Source organism: Girardinichthys multiradiatus, chromosome 18 (genome assembly GCF_021462225.1).
Source record: "Girardinichthys multiradiatus isolate DD_20200921_A chromosome 18, DD_fGirMul_XY1, whole genome shotgun sequence".
Lineage (NCBI taxonomy): Eukaryota > Metazoa > Chordata > Actinopteri > Cyprinodontiformes > Goodeidae > Girardinichthys > Girardinichthys multiradiatus.
In genome coordinates this window covers 16873365-16894045 of record NC_061810.1, presented here as the reverse complement: position 1 = coordinate 16894045, position 20681 = coordinate 16873365, and the positions used below count along the sequence as shown (strand labels likewise).

General features: G+C 40.0%; 1 protein-coding gene across 3 annotated transcripts in view; it reads right to left on the bottom strand.

The window, feature by feature from the left end:
* Positions 1–20681, bottom strand: part of clmpb (CXADR like membrane protein b) — a 101405-nt gene that overhangs the window by 28905 nt on the left and 51819 nt on the right. The window contains exons 1-2 of one of the 3 annotated variants that reach the window (XM_047391717.1): positions 2863–2996; positions 1053–1204 (exon numbers count right to left, since the gene is read on the bottom strand). In XM_047391717.1, coding sequence (XP_047247673.1) covers positions 1053–1166 — 114 coding nt within the window. In that variant the 5' untranslated portion in view covers positions 1167–1204; positions 2863–2996. Of the gene's footprint in view, positions 1–1052; positions 1251–2862; positions 2997–20681 lie in introns of those variants that run through there. The other 2 variants (XM_047391716.1, XM_047391715.1) reach the window with 2 other exon arrangements.

Below are 20681 nucleotides of genomic sequence, written 5' to 3'. Positions count from 1 at the left end.
TTGAGTTTTTTTTATTTTATTCTCAACACTGTTATTTCACTGCTGTAATTTTTATAATTTTAGAATGAAAATACTGTTTTGCCTCCTGTGAATGTGAATTGTATGTATTGGCATGTAAAGAGCCCTATTTGAAAGCTGAGGTGCTGATAGGCACATCTGTTAAAATTAAATCATTTTACTGGAATTATAATAGAAGGGCTTCACATGTTTTTAAAATAAATCAATAGTTCAGTATCATTTCATAGTTATTTTGTTTGCCTTGAATCATATTGTGTTCAGCTAAATCAAAACATTAAATCTTAGTGAACTGTGGTTGAGAGGTGAATCAAATCATATTGTATCAGTGTTAGCTGCTAATGTATCTTTAGTTTATCTGATGATCAGCAGAGTATTGAGATACATATTGTACTGGGGACAAAGCATATCGCTAGTAGACCTTGATAATGCTGTTCTGGCACAATAAAAACTAGCACATTATCTGTGAGTATTCTGAGGCTAGGCCAATCCAAAGACAGAACACCATATCCTTGTCTTATACGGTGTCAGCTCCACAGAAGCTGCTTAGTCTTTGTTGAGAATTGTCTTTACAAATAAATGTTTTATTACTTTTTCAACATTACTTTGTTTTAGCAATTTCAAGAAGTCTTCACATTTGCAATGCTAATGATAAGCTACCTATGCAGCTCATAGGTGACAAACCGTTTATTAGGATTTTTTTTTATATCTTTTTATAATTGCTAATGGACTTTAAAAAAAGGGCCAACTCGCAAATGATTATAACAATTATAGCCAGGTTTCTGGGCAAATGGAACATATGAAATATACATCTGACAACAGACAATCTTAACTGTCTAATTTTAAGACAAAGGGACAGAAACAGGATTAAAATAAAATTAATAATTTAAATGAGAAATCCTTTGTTAAAGAGCGGTCAATTATTTTTTTAAACAGCAATTCATCCAGGTATGATGTAAAAGCAAAATATTTTCTACTATCTAATAAGATGCAGTTGTGAGAGAAATTCATACAAAATGAAGGCTTAGAAATCTTACCACTTTCTGCTTTGAGTTAGGTTTCTGCAGCAGCCACTCGATGTCAAGAGAGCTGGAAGGTGGGAACTGGTGATGGCATGGTAAGGTGGCATTGTCCCCAACAACCTTCTTCATCTCTGTCTGGGCACCCACTGCCAGCAGGCTGAACAGAACTAAGGGAGAGAAGAGACGGGGAGATGAAAAAGCAAGTGATGACATGTCAGACCCGAACAGTGGCCTAACCCTAGAATGAGAGAGACAGGTTGTTCAGAAAGCAAGCAAACCACAGAGATAAAACATGTCTCTAAAGACTACACTAAAAGTACACAAAACATTTCTACAGGAGATTAATATCTGCATAAGTGGTCTGACAAAAGTATTAGGAAGACTTCATAATCAATGTATTGCCTTGAAGTGCGTGTACATGTGGGAATGACTTTAGGCGATGCCCAGATTGGCAGGACTTGTGGGGGAGGACAGAGGCTAATTTACTAGAGGATACTAAACAGACCCGTAGGCTTGAGCACAATTAACTACAGGTGTCACTTGGGTTAGCTGTAAACTGAAATTATGGATTGTGTGTGTTACTGTGTGATGCTCAGGGTTGGTGCATTTGTGAGGTATTTAACTCCCTCCAACTGGCACAATGCTGCGTAGCTCAGCTAATTTTACACACACATTTGTAGTGTCTATTTTTGACTACATGCTTAACGTGATGATCCATCTTTTAGTTAAATACAAAATAAGTCAACAGTTTAGTACCTAAACTAAAATGTATCAAAATTCCCCATTCTTAACAGTTTCTCTGGAACTAAAATGCTAACTCGATAATAGGTAAACATCATGAATGAAATTCACATTACGTTTTTTTTTAAAGGTCTACGTCTGCTGTGTGACCTAGCCAGGACATACTGACAGTGGGAAAGCCTTTGTATGCAGCAGACATAATCATGGACTGTCAAATGTTTCTCAGAAGGCCAGCCCTCACTGGGCCACTGTCCATTTGTTTACTGGTCCAACCTCAAAGGAGCCAACACCCTGATCACATAAGAAATCTCCGGGCCAGTGAAAATGTCAGCATTGCACTGTGAAACCATTGAGTCAGTGCTGATGTAGGACATGGTGAAAAAGAGCAGCCTAAAAGAAACCCTCTTCCTTCATGTGCACAGATGACATCAGCAGTTTCCAATGTTTTGCTTAAATTGTGTCACAACTTTGTGAGTTAAGTGTTGTCCACTAACAATAGTCTAAAGTGTCTCCTGAATTGTTGCATTATAGATACTGTTACTTGGTGGTGACCCGATTTTCAGCTTTTCCAGCTCTGGCCAATGGCTGGCCGGGCATAAACTCAAAAACCTGATATTTTTTAGATCATACCTAAAAAGTATCAGGTCACACTGATCACAGCTCTCTTCAATGTTGTCATTGTTACTAAGAGAAAAAGACTTAAAGTTGTCTATTTTCAGTATCAGTAAAGCATTTAGTGAAATGAATTTCCAAAGCTGTAAGAAGCTATTGTTTTTTGCTGAGACATCTCTGTTGTTCATTCAGGCTGCCACAACAGCTAGACATCAGTCACAGAACAGCGATTAATACCTGACTCTGGGACATTTCACTTAATTAGTGAAGAAGAGAATTGACCAGGAGATAACTTCAGTCAATATCAAGAAGGTTGAATGTGCAACAAATGCTGTGTTTCATCTGTTTGAGAGCTTCCACTCTGTCTGGGACGGAACATGCTGGATTTAGAAATGTTGGCAGCCTTTTGGAAACATCCAAGTTAAGCTAAGGATCAACAATCTCTTGGAAATACACACATAGCTTTACTTACTGTAAACATGAGTCTAACTGGTTTACAAAATATCAGATGTAGGAAAACAGCTAAACATTTCCAATTGGTCTATAGGGGTCTGCAACGTCCGTCCTCGAGAGCCACTCTCCTGCAACTTTGTGATTCATCCCTGCTCGAACACACCTGAATCAAATTAGTTGTAATGATCAGGCCTTTAAATGTGTTGGAGCAGGGATGCATCCAAAAGTTGAAGGACAGTGGCATTTGAGGAATGGAGTTGCAGATCCCTGGCCCATTAACAATTAGCACCTCTGTTGAACAGCAACATTACTTCTTTTCCTCTGGTCTACATGTTCTTATTTTTTCAAATATTAGGAACCACAAAAATAATAGGCCACCCCTTCACTGAGGAACTCCTGAGCCCTGAAGGTGTTCCTGATTATGACTTTTTAATGCTACATTTGGAGGGTCATTTATATTGTGGGCTTCCTGTCGATATTGGTTGGAAATTCAGAAAAAGGAAGAGAGGATTTTCTAGTACAAAGAATGAGAAGACAAAGACCATATGGTTGGACCTAATGGTGCGAGTTAATGTTTGGTGGTGGCAGAGGGGTCTGCTGGGAAACCTCTACCCATAGTCTCCCTGCAGCTCTTTAGGCAAGCCTCTGTAATCAGTGCCCCTGGACTAATTAGCAGCCTGGGGCTTAGCTCACTGCTGAGTAGGTGGTCTCATCTTACATTATTTTTCATGTTCTGCTGCCTAAGCTGTTGATTCTGTACACTGAAGTGGTTACATGACCCAGGGAAGCTGGACATTTTCTTCCAATGTTACTTGACTTTCCAGAAACTGATGAGAAGTGGTAGAGATGAATAATGACTGCCCAATCTTGGGTAGTGTTTAGAGTACCTTAGATGGTTTACACAAACTGTATGTTGTGCTAATATTGGGAATTATATGTACTAGCTCAAGGGGTGTATTGTCCTCTACACAACAACTGTTGCAGAGGGGCTTTGGATAACATGGCACCTCTCCAAAAAAAGGTTGCCTTGATGTAAGTTTGAGATTGTATTTGAATTGGCCCCATTCTAAATGTGCACAGCTGGGCTGCTGGACTGCGAGACCCCACCATGTGGGTAAATATCAACTGTGTAACCCAACAGAACTCAACTGTGTGGAACGCTTTGCACAGATGCTAAGGAAATTTTGTATGGCTTTATGACCTTGGCTTTCAATTTGCAGCAAAGTCACTGGGAGACAATAAAAACTGGAAGTATTTAGCATCAGCTTTGAAAATATTCCTCGTCACAGTTGCGTGTATGCATTCATGCATTTTTATGAGATTCCACACAGACTTGAGAGAGGCCATCAAAACGAACGTGGCCATCTTGAAGGGAAGATAAATGTGAAGAGGCCTTGTGATAGGGTATTTTTGCCACATCCCAGCCCAAATCCTCTATCCCACTTTCTCTCCCATTGTGCCTCTTTCCTTCCCGCTTTTGGATAAGCTTTGTGCTTTGTTGAAAGTTTCAATCTTTGCCCTCAGAAAGAAAGGAAAGCAGTGTATCATAATTAACAAAAGTGGGAGCTAACATCAGAGGTTTTAGAAAGAGAGAGGGTGTGAGGGAGAAAGATAGACACATTTGACAAAGCAGGAGAGAGAGTGAGAAGCTTGGGTGAAATATGCAGGAACCAATTTCTATGAAAAGGCCCTAGGGGGAGTTGTGCTCCAGTAAATCCGCCTTACAGTACCCTGCAATCTCATTATAGTGTAGCCAGTGAGACGGACAGACAGACAAACAAGACAGGCCTGGATCTTTCACACTGCCCCAAAGTCAAGCCCCATATCCCCCCAGTCAGCACATAGGCCTGGCTGGGGCTTTTGCCATGTCCAAAGCTTTATGACCTCTGCTATTCAAACACAGCAGTTCAGAAAGGGAAAATGAAAGGACAGAGAAAAATGGGCTGAGGGAAGAGAGGGAGGGAGGTTGGTGCATTTTTTTGAGCTCTTATGCCAGGCTAAGTCACTGGTGGGGAGCAAGGATTATAGCATCACAAAGGTGGTTTTAGACACAGGAAACCTAAAGCACAAAAAAAAAAAAAAAAGATTGAAGATCACAATTTCCTGCTATCCATGACGCATGAATTATGGGAACATGCACTCCTTTGCAAAGACAATTTAACAACTGCCCAGATACACCTCAGATAGAAGTAACTTTCTAGAACAATAAACCAGTGCCTCAGTATACATACCTACAGTTGTTTCAGGCAAACACACGCCAGTGATGTCTGAGTGACACTCGGAATCTCACTGTAAAACAATTACCTCCAATATGTGCCAGAACAGCTCATCTTCTCTAATTACCAGGCTCACAGAATGGATCCTAATACACAGAAGCAAACGGGCAGGTGGCGGTTTACGGTTGATGTATGCAACTAGCAAAAAAATCACATGGCAAATGCTAATACAAGTCATCCATTCTTACTGCTGACACCAAGCGGGATTTCTTTAAGCTGACTTGGGAACATACTGAGAGGAGCATCGGGCATGAGGCTGCAGCAAAAATAACTCAAAGCTCAGCGTGTTGTTTTACATCCTTTGTTTAACTTTATTTATCTATTGTTGAGACCCAGGCTGTCTATTTAACTCTACAGCATATGCTCTGTAAATATGCACAAAGTCACAGGTTTACAGATAGGCTGAGGTTTTTTCGTCTTTTGAAGACCACACACATACACCCTTCTTCAGATGTTTCAGCCGAACAGTTGCTGGAAATAAATTAACCAACATCCAGGCTGCTTTCATGTTCTGGGAAGACTTCTTCACTCATACAGTCAATAAACAACTTAAAAGGGGCTAAACTCTAAATGGTATCTCTACCCCATTAAAATGCATATTCAGTATAGCTTACAACACTCATTTTTAGTTTCAAGGTCCTACTCATGAATTCATTGCCTTTATGAAATTTAAAAGGCCTGTTTTTTTTTTATTTATTTTGAATTAAGGCTGGGTCTTTGAAAGAATAAAAGCTATAATCCTCCTTCCCTCACACCCAGTAACCACTATCTGCTGACACAGAGCTTTTAAAACTGTATAGTTGTTAACAAGGAATGCAGAAAGAGCCATAAAAACTCACATTAGCCTAAAAGGACTTTCTAAATAACACCCTTTCCTCTCATTATTACAGCAGTATTAGTTATTGTTAGTACTTGTCCCAAGTTCTAACAAAATCAAAATATTAAAAACGTTTGACTACGTTAATAAACATATAGAACTAAAAACTGTTGGGTTAAAAATGACCAGATATGGGTTATTTAGCTAACCCATTCCATCCAGATTTCAACCCAAAACATAGTTTCAACATAAGTATGAACTACGAGGTCAGCTGGTTAGCACAATCGACCAGCTCAGCTTGAGCGGACAGCCTTGACCGGTGACCAATTCCATAAATCAATCTTCTTTCGATCTATGAACACACCATACTAAGCTCTTCAAGGTGTTTAAAATGTTAATTTAGTTGTGGATAGGTGCTATATGAATCAACTGAATTGAATTAATAAAAAAAATACATGTTTTCACTACCATTCTTATATTTTTAAATATTGTCATCTCAAGTAAAAGTGACTAATTTCTAAAGTCAAGGTTACCCCAAAGTAAATGAAAAGAATTACCAATAACCCACTTACTAACTAAGTAATATCGGGAATGACTTGAGGTTTCAGATATTAGAAATTTTTAGTATAATTCTGCATTAAAAATGATCAGATAACCACCTCACAATGTAATAATGAAGTTTACCGAACAAAAAGTTTAATTTGGACTCCAAAATGCATACTCAATTTATAACACTGTATCAAATATTCTCTGTATTTATTCACTTTCTGACCAATTGTTTGGTCAAAGTGTGAATCCTGAAAAAGCTTTAACTGGCTTGATCTAACTACTAAGCTGGTAAATGTCTAATGTATTATTAACATGAGCAAACTCATTCTCTAGTGGGAACTTAAGTAATAAAACAATAGCCCCTTTTCCATGCAGGGACCTTCAACCATTACTCTGGATTTTGAAAGCCGTCTGCATGTTTCGAACAAATTTCACCTGAGTAATTTCAATTTCCTGGGTCCACACTTCCCCAGATAAAAGGTCCTGGTATGGGGGGTTGGACTTTCAGATTACCCTGGAATTTTTGAGAGGCGAAATTATGTGCCGAGCATCAATGATTGGTGAATCCTTTTTTGCAGTGTTCTGACTTCCACTCACCCCCCAAGACCTGCATTTTGTTCTTGTTTTCTACTTTGTAGGGATTTTTATTTAAGAGTCTTTGAGCGGTCACCTGTCTTCTTCCCTTTGTAGATCACTGGGTTTCAATTACAATGTGGTATAACATCACAAGCAAAAAACGCCAGTTGTGCATGTTTCATTTTGTTTTTTGAACAAATGGTGGGTTACGGGCTTCTTGGTCAGGCTTTACTTGTTTGGCCTTTGATTTCTTATTACTGCAACCCGCAGGAAAGGGGGTGTAGTGCCGTTTTCTTCAGAACTTCTCCATACATCATTAGGCTGATTTAAATACATTTTCTGTGGCCTTTCAGAGCAGTGGAAAAGGAAAGCACACAAATTACCCAGTATTCCTCTTACTGGGTAAGGAAAATACCAGGTATTTAAATCCCTGGATTTTTTGTGAAAAATAAGAATCAAAATCAGAATCAGAATCAGCTTTATTGCCAAGTTCGTACATACAAACAAGAAATTTGACTCCGGTACACTTTGCTCTTTTTTCTGTTTTTGCATTACAGAATATACAAATTTACAATGTACAATATACACATATATAATAAAAAGGTGCATTTGCAACATCTATATGCTGTTGTTTTGTACTTTATTGAATGTTCAACAGAGAAACAGCCTGGGGGAAGGAACTGTTTCTGTGGCAGCTGGTTTTAGTGAACAGTGCTCTGTAGCGGCGGCCTGAATGTAAAGCTCTGAACAGTTTATGTGCAGGGTGTGTGGGGTCTGCAGATATTTTAAAAGCTCTTTTCCTGACCCTAGACCTGTATAAGTCCTGGATGGAGGGAAGGTCAGCCCTGATTATTCTCTCTGCATTCCTGATTATTCATTGCAGTCTGGACCTGTCCTGTTTTGTGGATGAGCCAAACCACACTGAGATGGATGAAGACAGGACAGACTGAATGATGGCAGTGTAGAAGATGACCAGCAGCTCCTGTGGAAGGTTGAACTTCTTGAGTTGCCTCAGGAAGTACAGTCTCTGCTGGGCCTTCTTTCGAACAGTGTCTATGTGTGAAGACCATCTCAGGTCCTCAGAGATGGTGATTCCTAAGAACCTGAAGTGGTCCACGGCCGATACAGTGTTGTTGAGGATGGTGAGGGGGTTGTATGGGGGTGGTGTTCTCCGAATGACCACCACCATTTCCACAGTCTTGAGTGGGTTCAGTTCAAGGTAGTTCTGACTGCACCAGTGTACCAGCCGATCCACCTGCTGTCTGTATGCAGACTCATCACCGTCCTGGATCAGTCCACTGACAGTGGGGTCATCTGCAAACTTAAGGAGTTTCACGGACGAGTCCGATGAGGTGCAGTCATTTGTGTACAGGGAGAAGAGGAACACACCCCTGGGGGGCACCAGTACTTATTGATCTGGATCGGGAGAAGATGCTCCCCAGTCTCACCTGCTGCTGTCGGTCCGTCAGGAAGCTGTTGATCCACTGACAGGTGGAGGCTGGGACGTTGAGCTGTGTGAGCTTCTGGTGGAGGATGTCTGGTATGATAGTGTTGAAGGCGGAGCTGAAGTCTACAAACAGGATCCTGGCGTACGTCCCTGGACGGTCGAGGTGTTGCAGGATGAAGTGTAGACCTAACTTAACAGCATCATCTGCCGACCTGTTTGCTCGGTGAGCAAACTGCAGGGGTCCAGCAGGGGGCCTGTGATGTCTTTCAGGTGCTTCAACACCAGCCTCTCAAAGAATTTCATGACCACAGACGTCAGGGCTACAGGCCTGTAGTCATTTAATCCTACAATGGTGGGTTTCTTGGGAACCGGGATGATGGTGGATCGTTTGAGGCAGGAGGGGACCTCACATTTCTACAGTGACTTGTTGAAAATCCTTGTGAAGATCGGAGCGAGTTGATTTGCACAGGCTTTCAGGCATGATGGGGAGACGTTATCAGGTCCTCCAGCTTTCTTTGTTTTCATGCGCTGAAAGAGCTTGTTTACATCTTCCTCTGAGATCTTTAGTGCAGGCAGAGGATCTGAAGGTAGGGGTTTGGTTGTTTTACGGGTCAAATTTGTTCCTGAATGGGATGTGGAGGGGATGATTTGAGGTGTGAATGGCTTCTTGTCATGTCTGCAGTAGAAGCCATTCAGACGGTTGGCCAGGAGACGACTCTGTTCAGGATGGGTGGGGGGGCTCCTATATGCAGTCAGGTTTCTCAGACCAGTCCATACAGCCGAAGCGTCACCAGTAGAAAGGCTGTTCTTAAGCTTCTCACTGTAGCTTCTCTTGGCTGCTTTGATCTCCTTTGTTAGTCTGTTCCTGGCCTGCCTGTACCGCGCCCAATCTCCACCACTGTGAGCTTCTTCCTTTTCCCTGCGCAGATTCCTGAGGTGTGGAGTAAACCATGGCTTGTTGTTCCCAAAGGTGCAGAAGGTCTTGGTCTGCACACACATGTCCTCACAGAAACTGATGTATGATGTCACCACATCAGTTAGTTGGTTTAGGTCAGTGGCTGAAGTTTCAAAAACAGTCCAGTCTGTCCATTCAAAGCAGGCCTGTAGCATCTGCTTTCATTCCTCAGTCCACTTCTTAACAGTGTGAACCGTGGGTTTGGAAGCTCTTAGTTTCTGTCTGTAGGTTGGGATGAGGTGGATTAGATAATGATCCGAAAAACCCAGAGCAGTCCTGGTAACAGCATGATATGAGTCCTTTAAAGCTGTGTAACAATGGTCCAGTGTGTTTTTGTCTCTGGTGGGACATTTAATATGCTGTCTGTATTTGGGGAGTTCATTGGAGAGGTTTGCTCTGTTAAAATTTCCCAGTACATAAAAACACACAAAATATAAAAACAAAGAGAGAGCGAAGCTCCGAGGCTGCCATCGTCGGTGCCATCTTGGTTGAAGAAGGGGCCATTATCAACTCACAATAAGAAAACTGCTTGACATGATAACAATGTTATCATGGTACGATTTCTTATTTCATCACATGGAAGAGGTTCTGTGAAGTCTGATTAGGTTGTATAGTTTACAAATGTTGGTAAATTAAAAATGAGAAGGCTCCTTTTAGACTTTTCTCTGACCCAACAAAGTCAGTCACAGTTTTTAATTCAATGCTCTGTTGAATTAGGCCAACCTTTATCTTAAAAGCAAATGCCTAGCATTTGGATCAAATAAATAACACATTTGTGTTTGTGCTTTATTTGTGTTTGACATTATTTGAGACAGATAACTGATAAAAATATGAGATTTACTATAAAACATTTAAGAAGCAGAGCCCTGCTTTTATATTAGAGAATTAGAACATTCAGTTTTGAACTTCTATAATTGCTAGAAGTACTAAGTGTGATGACCATGATGTTCATTAATCTACTCATATAAAAATATATATATTCCATGTTCATTTTTGATGAAAAGATGTGGCCAGAGGACAGAATCTTGGAACTGAAGATAAAAACAGAGCAAGTATTAGTTTCACAATAATCCTTTCAACCTGGAAGGGAAGCAAATGGGAAAAAAGAGACACACTCATGGGAATAGGAAAAAACATGAATACCATGGAGGTCTGAACAATGTAAGCCCCAGTGGTAAATGTTCACCTTGTGCTGTTTTTATTGCCTTCATTAGCATCCCTTTCAGGACCTTGTCATCGCTGTCATGTTGAGTGATAGCAATATCATTCCACTGACATCCCCAAAATAGATCCAAAATTAGTTTTGCAACAAGCACTTTTAATTCCCCCAAGGTATTTCATATCTCCCTGTGTAAAATAAGGATGCAGAGACGATGGAGGGGGGAAGCTAATTACACCATTACCTGAGGGAATAAAAGAGGCAATGAAACCTGCTTATACATGGCTATATACATCTTATCAATGTGGCATCACCCACACTCATGGGTGTAACTGTCCAAGATATTCTGGCTGCTCTATAAATCTTCCTGTTTTAGCCTGAAACTGTCAAAAGAACATACACATCTTATCAAGAACATTTTTTGGCCAACAAGTTAAAAGCACAAATGCAATATACTGTCCACTCTCCATGGCTGATGTAAAATATATGTCTCTTTTTAACTTTTTATGTAGTTTTGCATTGGTTATAACTACAGCTGATGCATAACTAGATGAAAGGGAGATAGTATGCATAAAAACTTAACTTCACTGTCTTGTGAAATGATGGCTTTCACTGTCACAACCTTAAAAAAATATCTTTCTAGATTTAAAGAAAATAATATTTTTTGTAAAAGGATGGTCCTCATTTTAAATGTTAATTACAGCAATGCATCTTATGAACGTCTGCTGGTTATTGTTCAGAGGTTTATGCTGCTAAACCATCCACAGGCTAACATGCACTGCAGAAAGCTCATATTTTCCTCCCTTTAATGTGTTTCAAGTGAACAAAAAGTCCAAATGTCAAGTGGTCTGCTTTGGACCAGATAACATGCCTCAGTTAAATGGGGCTTGGACAGTGACCTCTCTATGAAACAACAAATTGTCCCAACATCTGGCAAAGCCTAAATAAACCAGCATGTATGGACAGTTGTTTTTTTCTACCTGAGTATCCCTGTATCTGTGAGACAAGCAACAAAGGAGATGGGGAGTTAACATCTTTATGAAACTTATCACCAAAGTGACTTATGGTGTGTGTGTGGATGCACGAGAGGGTATATGTAATGTGTGTGTGTAAAGGGCAAATCTTCCCTGCAGCATATGCACACAGCCTTGACTAAACCCGCTGTTTCCCACAGAGAACATATATTAAGTGAGGACAGGAGAGAATGTCCTTTCACATATGAACAGATTCCTAAAAAAAGTAATTTATAATTTAGCTATTTTGTTATGCTGATGCCAATTTTACTGAAACAAATTTTTCTCAGGGTACAGATCTAAATCTGAGGAAAAAACAATTGCATTGTTTTAAAGTAAGCAAATATGGGTTATCAAAAGAAAACAACTCCAAATCCTGTTTAGGAGATTGTATTTGCTAGGAAGGAATCTCATTTTGTTCACAAAGACAACTTTCTTTTTATTTCCTCCAAAAAAAAAAAGGCTTTCCAATACTTTTCAAAATATAAACAACTTAAGTCTAAAGTTTGAGCTGATTTCTATGCAGCATTAACATACATCTTCTGCAGAAGTATTCATACCCTGGAACCTGTTTGCACCTTCTCATGTTACAACCACAAACTTCAATATATTTTGTTGGAATTTTCTCTGTTAAAAAATGCATTGTTGTGAAGTGGCATTTCTTTACAAATTAAAATGTGAAATGTAAATTTGTATTCAGCCTTCCAGAGTAAATAAAACCACATTTTGCTGCCGTCACAGCCGCAAGTCGTCTGGGCAATGTCTACAAATTGAAGTTTTTCTCTCAGTTCTTTTACAGCCTCAAGATGGTTTTTGGCTAGTATTTTCTGTATTTAGCTCTATCAATCTTGCCATCAAATCTGACCAACCTCCCCAACAGCTGACGAAAACTAATTCCCGACAGCATGATGCTGCCACCACCATGCATAGGGACAGTGTTTTCAGAGTGATCTGCAGTATTAGCTTTCTGCGACATATACGCCACTTTTACAGGGGCTCTACTTTGGCCAGCTCCACTCCTCTCAGTTTTGTGGTAACGGACCTCTTAGCTGGTTCTCTGGTTAATGCTCTCCTTATCAAGTCTGTCATTTTAGGTGGACGGTCATGTCTTGGTTGATTTGCAGTTGTGCCATACTCTTTCCATTTTTAGATGCAGAATTGAATGGTGCTCAGGGAAATGTTCAAAGCTTTGGATTTTATCACACTGAGATTAAATTACACGACCTCTGAAAACACTGGATTTCAATTAGGGGTGTCAGATTTAAAGGGCATTTTTTTATGCTGGCCACCATTTTCAGATTTTTATTTTAAAAAAATATTTTGAAAACCATCTTTTCCATCCATTTCACTTTGCATTGGAATATCAGGCAAAATCCCACTATAAAACATTGACCTTTGTTTTTGTTGTAGCACAAACCTCGATTTGCTGTATTTTTGGTACTTTGTCAAGCACAAGTAGAGTAATAAGATATATTTTAAACAGCATCTCAGAAATCTCCATTGATAACTAAGTGGAACATTGTTTTTGCTAACATCAAGCTCCACCTGACCCTGTATACCTAACAGATGGCATAGTGGGAAAGAAGATGATCCGTATTCATTAAAAAACACTGCAGAAGATAGGTGTGCCTGCTGCAGATCGAGTTAAATCTTTCCAGTTGGGCATTGGTCCTGATGTATATCAAACCAGTCAAGCACCACTGGGGTGCGGACAGATGGGCTAGCTGTGATAAAAAACAGCCATAAAGCTTACACTGCGTATATATGTGCAACCTTTCCCTCCCACTACCTCAGGTAAATGTGAGCATCCCTCTCTGTTCACGAATGGTCCGTAATTTCCTTAGTTATTTATGTGGTACAATCTCAATTTGTGGCTGGCAAGCATATGAATGAACTCCTCTCACATTGTTGGATCGCCTGGACATGGGCAGTGATATCAGCGGATCAATACTTAATAAGCTTTTCTGCCACAAAGTCCATTTTGCTGCATTTTTTTATGTCCATTAGGTTCAAAATAGAGCTGACTAGGGGCGTGGGCACAAGAAGTAGAATGCATCGTGGTCATCCTGATGATGAATGCTTCCCAATGGTGTGAAACTGATGGAAACCTAAAACACTATCTACCTCTTGCACTACAAAGCACTACACCTTTGGCATCTATTGAACACACTTCAATATCCCCGTGGAGTTTCAAGACACGCTTTAACAACTTGTGGGAGGACAATAAAAGCTACAGTGGGCTTTTTGGTTAAGTATGAAGACATGTGAAAAACAACGGGAACGGCAAGAAAACAAGCCTAGAGCTAGAACTATATTTGGAGCCGCATTAAAGTTGAGCTTCAGAGGCAGTGGAAGTTTCAGTCCGGACATGTAAGCATTGCATTTTGTGAGCTCATACAGTCAGGCATGTGTGCGGATTCTGCAGGTCTTGCTTCTTTTTCTTCACTGCATTCTCGCCTGTGCACACACGGGTTTACTTCCAATATTTAGGTCACTGCGATTATTTGTCACTGTCTAAAGTCCAAGTTCACCTGAGGCTTGATGGTAAGCCTCTATCAGCAGTGACGCTAATTTACTCTTCTGGATCCGAGGGAGAATAGAAGCTGAACAAAACAGAACAGCTCCCGTGTTGTACATTTCATTGGCTAATTGAAAACAGAAGGGACTCTGACTCCTTGTCTCCATCCGCCCAGTCTCAGTGCGCTACGTCACTGACATATTAGTGCTGCTGTCAGACCTATGGTATGTATCTGACCGCATCCTTGTACTTGACGGGTTAGGTGGAAAATAATAAAGCGCAGAATGCCTTGGATGACATTGTCACTGCTTCTAATGCTTCAGCTCTAAAGAACAATGAGATAACATATCATCTAAAGCTCTTGGCTACCAAGGACACACTGATGGCCATCTCCCCATAGGTGGGCACATGTTATGTCTGCTTTAGGAGCAGTAACCTGAAAGGTATAGACTTTTTAGGGTAGCTGACATAAGTCAAAATGCTGTCTATATGATGGCTGAGGAGGTTGGTGTGGGCTGCAAAGCTTCCAGAAAAGGCCTTACCGAGGCTCATTTAGGTGAGCTAATAGATCACGCTACCATCTGCCCTTATGATTAGGTAAGCCCATTCATGCAAGACCTAAGGCTTTGTTTTGTTAGCTTCAGATAAACACCAGCCAAGTGCAACACAGCTGCAGTGTATTTCTGCATGTGGTGTAACAGCTCACAAATATGCACAGTGTGTCGTGTCCCATTGGGATTTATCTAATTTAAGATAGACTATAGCACAGGTCATGTATGTGAATCTGTTTGACTTATAAAGAAGGATACAAACTTTTTAAAGGATACACACTTTTTAAAGGTCAACTATTAAAAGAATGATGGCCTAAACCTGTCATTTTTTTATTTCTATGAAAGTATTTATACCCCTTGAAAATGTTAAATTTTTTTTTCATGTAACAGTATAAGTCCACAGCCATGAATTGGAAGCAAAATGAAACGTGCTTTCAAAACATTTACAAATCAAACTCTGAAAAGTGTGGCATGCTTTTGTATTGAGCTCTCCTGAGTCTAGAGAAAAAAAACAAAAAATTCTTTAAAACAGCTCAAGCTCAAACATCAATTTTCAAATCTTACCATAGATTCTAATTTAGATCTAGTCTTTGGGTCAATCTATCACATGAATATGCTTTGATCTAAACCAATGTATTGAGCTCTAGAAAATTATCCTAAACTAGATGTTTAGGATAATTTTCCTGCTGGAAGGTAAACATCCACCTTTTGAGTTTCTTTGCAGCCTCCAACAGGTTTTCTTCCAATGTTGCTATATGTTTGTCATGTAGAGGGCACCTGTGACTCAATGGACACTGTAGTCATCTTGCAATTGGAAAGTGGTGGGACATATCCTCTGCGACATGTGAAAGGCACCTAACTATAGGTTGCCTACAAATCTGGGTACCTGTGTATAAAAGCATTTTGAGTGGTCTTTATGGTGAGAAGGCCTATAATTTCCTTCCATTTATTTTTTATTTCTACAACCAGCTTCCCTTCTGAAGAAAAAAGTTTCCAGAGCATAAGATTTCGAACCACCATGTTTCACTTTGGGGATGGTGTGTTCAGGGTGATGGCCAATATTATGTCCTTTTTCCTTTTTGGCAGGCTCAGGAACTTCTTCTCAGAATCCATATTGGAACCAGAAGGCTGATTTTCAGCTCCTCAGAGTGCTGGTAGGGCAACAGCTGGGAAACGCTCCACAGGTTCTCAGGTTTACAAACCCAGTGAATGAGCAAGTTGCGGTGGTCAGGGAACAGAAACAGGGTCAGAGCCGTGAGAGCAGATATGGGCTAACAGATCCAGGGAGGAGACAGGGAGAGGTGGTCAGAAAACAGAAGCGAGGTCAATGTCCAGAAAGCAAGCCAGTAAGGTATCCGATGAGGGCAAGCAGGGCAGAGAAATCCAAGAGACAAAAACAAGATCAGATCAAATCAGGCAGACAGGCAAGGAAGGAATGCTGGATGCTACACACACTATGGCTTTTGAAAATCTGGCACTGGTTGGCCATCAGAGAGCTGTATGTAAAGGCAGGAGCACAGGTGGAGCTAATGAGGAGTAATTAGGTAGCTGGCTGGAGAAGAGCAGGTGAAGACAGTCCACCTAATGGCGGCAGCACAGAGCGGGCAGACAGAGTTGATGCAGACAACCAGTGCAGAATCATGACAAGCCAGAACTTATAAAAACAGGCTCAAGGGTTATGATGTGAGGGGGGTGTGGCAAGAGTAGTGGAGAGGGGATACGCCACTGTCTGGACTGGTGAAGCTCCAAAGTTTGCATGAAGAAGTTACAATTTTGGGCGATATGAGGAAGTTTTTGTCTCAGCCATTTCAATAACAAGGAAAAGGACTTTAAAGTGCAAAACCATGGAGTGTTGACCGCGGTGAAGTTAGTTTTAGGATGGACATTGGATATTTGTATAATTCAGTGGGATCTCCCTTCTGTTTGACTCGATGCAGGAAGTCTGATTATGGGCAGCTGCTCTCTGCCTGCTCCCTCCTCCTACAGATGGTGGCTTGCTTAAGGACTGTCAATACATTTCCGAACCAAACATGCTGTTTCAAAACACACATGCTTTGTGTGTTTTGATGGAAATGTTTGTGCATCTGAACAGCTGATTTTATGTGTGATCAGCTGATTTAGCATGTTATTAAATACAGCACACCCCACCTGACTGTAATTCACAAAGTTGACATGGTGTCCTTTTTCTTCTCTTTCAGCCTTCAGGCATGGTTTATGGTTTCTAAATAGTACAATTGTATTTTGATTTGACCCGCTCAGACCATCGTGGTTCTTAATATTATTGTAGTTGCTCTTCAATTTGTTTTGCATTTCTCTGCAATATCTCTTTCAAATCCTTCTAATTTATCCTGGTCCCATGGCCAATAAGTGAACAGCAGTCTGTTTACGTCATATTAGTCCCCACTGATCCCCGGTCGTACGAAAAAGTAGGTACTGGTATGGAAAAAATAGAAATGGAAACACTCGCAAAGCGTACGAGTGGAGTGGAGTTGGGCCAAATCGAACCAGTGGAAAAGGGGCATTAGTTTTCCATCATACATACCATTTTGCATGTAGGCAAAAAAGGTTTGCTGTGTCCCTACATTGATTGTTGGAAACTGCAAATAAAACACAATTTCAGCTCCCTTCCCAGTAACATATCAACGTGTCTTTGGATGAGGCCCCTAACCCAAAGTTGTCTGTCTACTTCTTAGTGTATGTATGCATGTTCCTGAGTGTGGCTGTGTGAATGTGGCTCTAGTACAAATGTAAGGCAACTTTACCCCTGATCTGTTGTCTACCAAGTTACTAGTTTACCCAGGCTTTGTTTATGCCACAATGTTCTCTAACAAATCTCTCAGGCTTTCAGAACAACTGTGTTGACATTATTTTTGTAGTCAAGGCAACCTAATCCAAGACCCAGTCAAGACCAAGAGTGTGAGGGAGTTGAGACCAAGTCCAACACCAAGACCAACTAAATGCGAGACCTTTTTGAAGACCCCTGCCGTGATCATAATAATAAAGTTGTTGCTGAAACAGTTAAAGAAATTTGAATTTTAAATAGGTTATATAATGTGTTGTAATAAAAAAGGAAAATTGCAGCTGAGGTCTTTACCGGTCTTGAGAAAAAGATCCTGAGACAAAAACAAGATCAAAACTCTGAAAGTGTGGGCTCGACACACACAGGACTAGATGATGCTGAGATTACCTGCTGATCAATTAAAGTCTCTGCTTAAAACATATTTCTTGTCATGCTTTTACCTCTAGTTAAGCAGGACATCTTTGTGTCTGCTGTGCTACTTTTATTGATCATCTTGCCTGTTTTAGTTGTTTACTTGTTGGTCTTTTACTATATAAAGCACATTGGTCAACTCTGATTGTTTTACTTGTGCTTTATAAATAATTTGACTTGACTTCCTTAAAATGCATGAATGTAGATAATTATGTGACATTTGAAAGAAATTGGTTGCACTGGATTTTATTTAGGATTTAGGACAGATTTTTATTTGTAAAACGTTTTGACAAACATGTATCTTTTCTTTGTACTTCATAGTTACATGCTACTTTGTCTTAGTTGTAAAAAAAATCCCAATAAAATGGCTGTAACATTAAAACATTTCATGGAGTCTTTACTGCTATCGCACTTCTGTTGACCTACCAGCCTAATTACAACTACTCCTATTTTTACTGGTTAAAAAAGTTATCTTTATTTTCTAAGTTTAAGGAGGCTTTTGTTGCAGGCTTCTAATAGTGACACAAACACACACATGCACACACACATGCACTTTCAAACAAATAAGCCTGCAATTTGTGCTTTTCAGCACCACGTCTTCCACCCCCACGTCTAGAAAAGGAATGCCCACACGGCCACATCCGAGGGCGGAGAGAAGATTGAAACCAGATGAATGGAGCTTGGTGCAGAATTCTTGCCAGGGCTATATTTCACTCCCAGAGCCTGATTAAAACGAGGTGTGGCACTAGCTGAGGCCAAGGCACCCAACTCTGGCTCTGAAAGGAGAATTTGCTTGCACTCACATTCTAGGCAAAAAATGAAAAGGGAAAGTTGACAATAAAGCGTCTGGAAGGACCTTGTATGTTTGAGGTATAATGTTTTCTGATGAAACACAGCCACGTTTGCAAAATTCTCTCTTGTTTATTTAAACCATGATATCCACTAGAGATTGATAGGACAGGATCCAGCCTTGACACTGAGTGTTTTATGAAGGATGCAGTGGTCGTTCAGGAGGGTGTTTAAAGTAGGCCACTGGGGTGTGTTAACTAACGCATCAAGTGAAATGAGGGCAAACTGCAAGAATTTTGGAGCAAGGCCTATCAATGTAATGCACAAGCGATGTGTATGAGAAAAAACAAATGCAGCTGTACAGTAGTATAGACACAATTTTACTTTTACTTGCAGTGTTTGCAAAGGTACACCAACACCTTAAACCTTTCAACATTTTCTCATGTTATAATGGCAGAATTCAGAGAATTTCATGTGATACACTAATAGAAAGTACTAATATTAAGTAATCGTAATTCTGAAGTGGAAAGAAATGGATTCTTGTTTAAGAATGACTTACATTTACATTCATCATCCCTTTTCAATTCTCTTGGCGCTTTAGGGGTATGGTTATATCTTTGTACATCTAGAGACAGAAATTTCTGCCCATTCTTTGCAAATTAATTCAATCTCAGTAAGATTGGAGGGATAGGGCCGTAATCTTCAATTGCTGTCAGTGATTCCCCTGTTTTGGAAGTGGTGGAATGCGATTGGGTCATGATGCTCCCACTTCCTTGCTTTATGTTGAGAAAGTTGTGTTCAGAGTGATATACAGTGTTGGTTTTCCACTATGTTTTGCATGTAGGCCAACATTTTTGGTCTCATGTGGCCAGAGAACCTTCTTCCACAATTGGTGTTTCTGCTACATAGATTATGATGAACTGCAGGACGTTATACAGGTTTTTTTCAAAAATGTCCACTCTTTATTAAAGACCTGTTTTTTGTAAAAAATTAATGGTTGTCATGTCAACAGATTCTCCCACCTGAGCTATGGACCTTTGATGTGTTCCTTGGTCTTCATGATGCTGTTTGTTCATTAATGTTCTCTAACAAACCTTTGAGGCCCTTACTGAACAGAAGTATTTAAGATAAGATAAAATTACACACAGATAGAATCTGTTTATTGATTAGGTGACCTCTGAAGTATAGTTGGCACAGGATTTTATACAGGAGTATCGGAGTAAAGAGCTAAACACATTTTGTTTTTACCTGCAAGAAAATAATGAAAACCATGTACCATTTTTCTTTCATCTTACAGCTATGCACTATGTGTTAGTCTGTCTCATGAAACACCAATAAAATGCAATGAAATTTGTGGTTATAAAGTGACAAAATGATAAAGGTTCAAGAGGTTTAATTATTTTTACAAGGAACTGTATGTGTCCTAAATTTTAATTTATTGACACATAAAGATGTATTTGTTTTGGTTTTTTGATATATTGTGGCCATGTTTTCCATGCATTTCCATGCATTTCCATGTTTTCCATGCATGACTAAGAAATGCTTCAACAAAAATAGAAAACTTCTCAATAGTGCAGAGTGCATGGTAATATATTTTGAAAATCAGGACACTACAGGTTATTTGAAGCATCATGTCCATGTTTGTTTCCACACACATAGCGGCCAGTGTTAAGAACTGTGACTAACTTTGGACCAGAACCCATTTAGACTGAAAAGCCAAAAATGTGCAGCGCCCCTTGCCTTAGCTTGAGTGTGACTTTAAACTCGGTCATAGACATAGAAAGCAGACGCCATTTACTTTTTTTTTTCTGAACAAATCTGTAGTGCAGAGCAGCAGCAGAACATAGCAGAGTAGAGATTCTGGGTAGTGTAGGTGTCTTTTTGTTTCTGACTGAGCCACCTAGCACATGTAAGTATGACAAACTAATTAGAGCCCCGTTTTCATCGACTACCTGCAGCCAGTTCTCCAGAGATAGC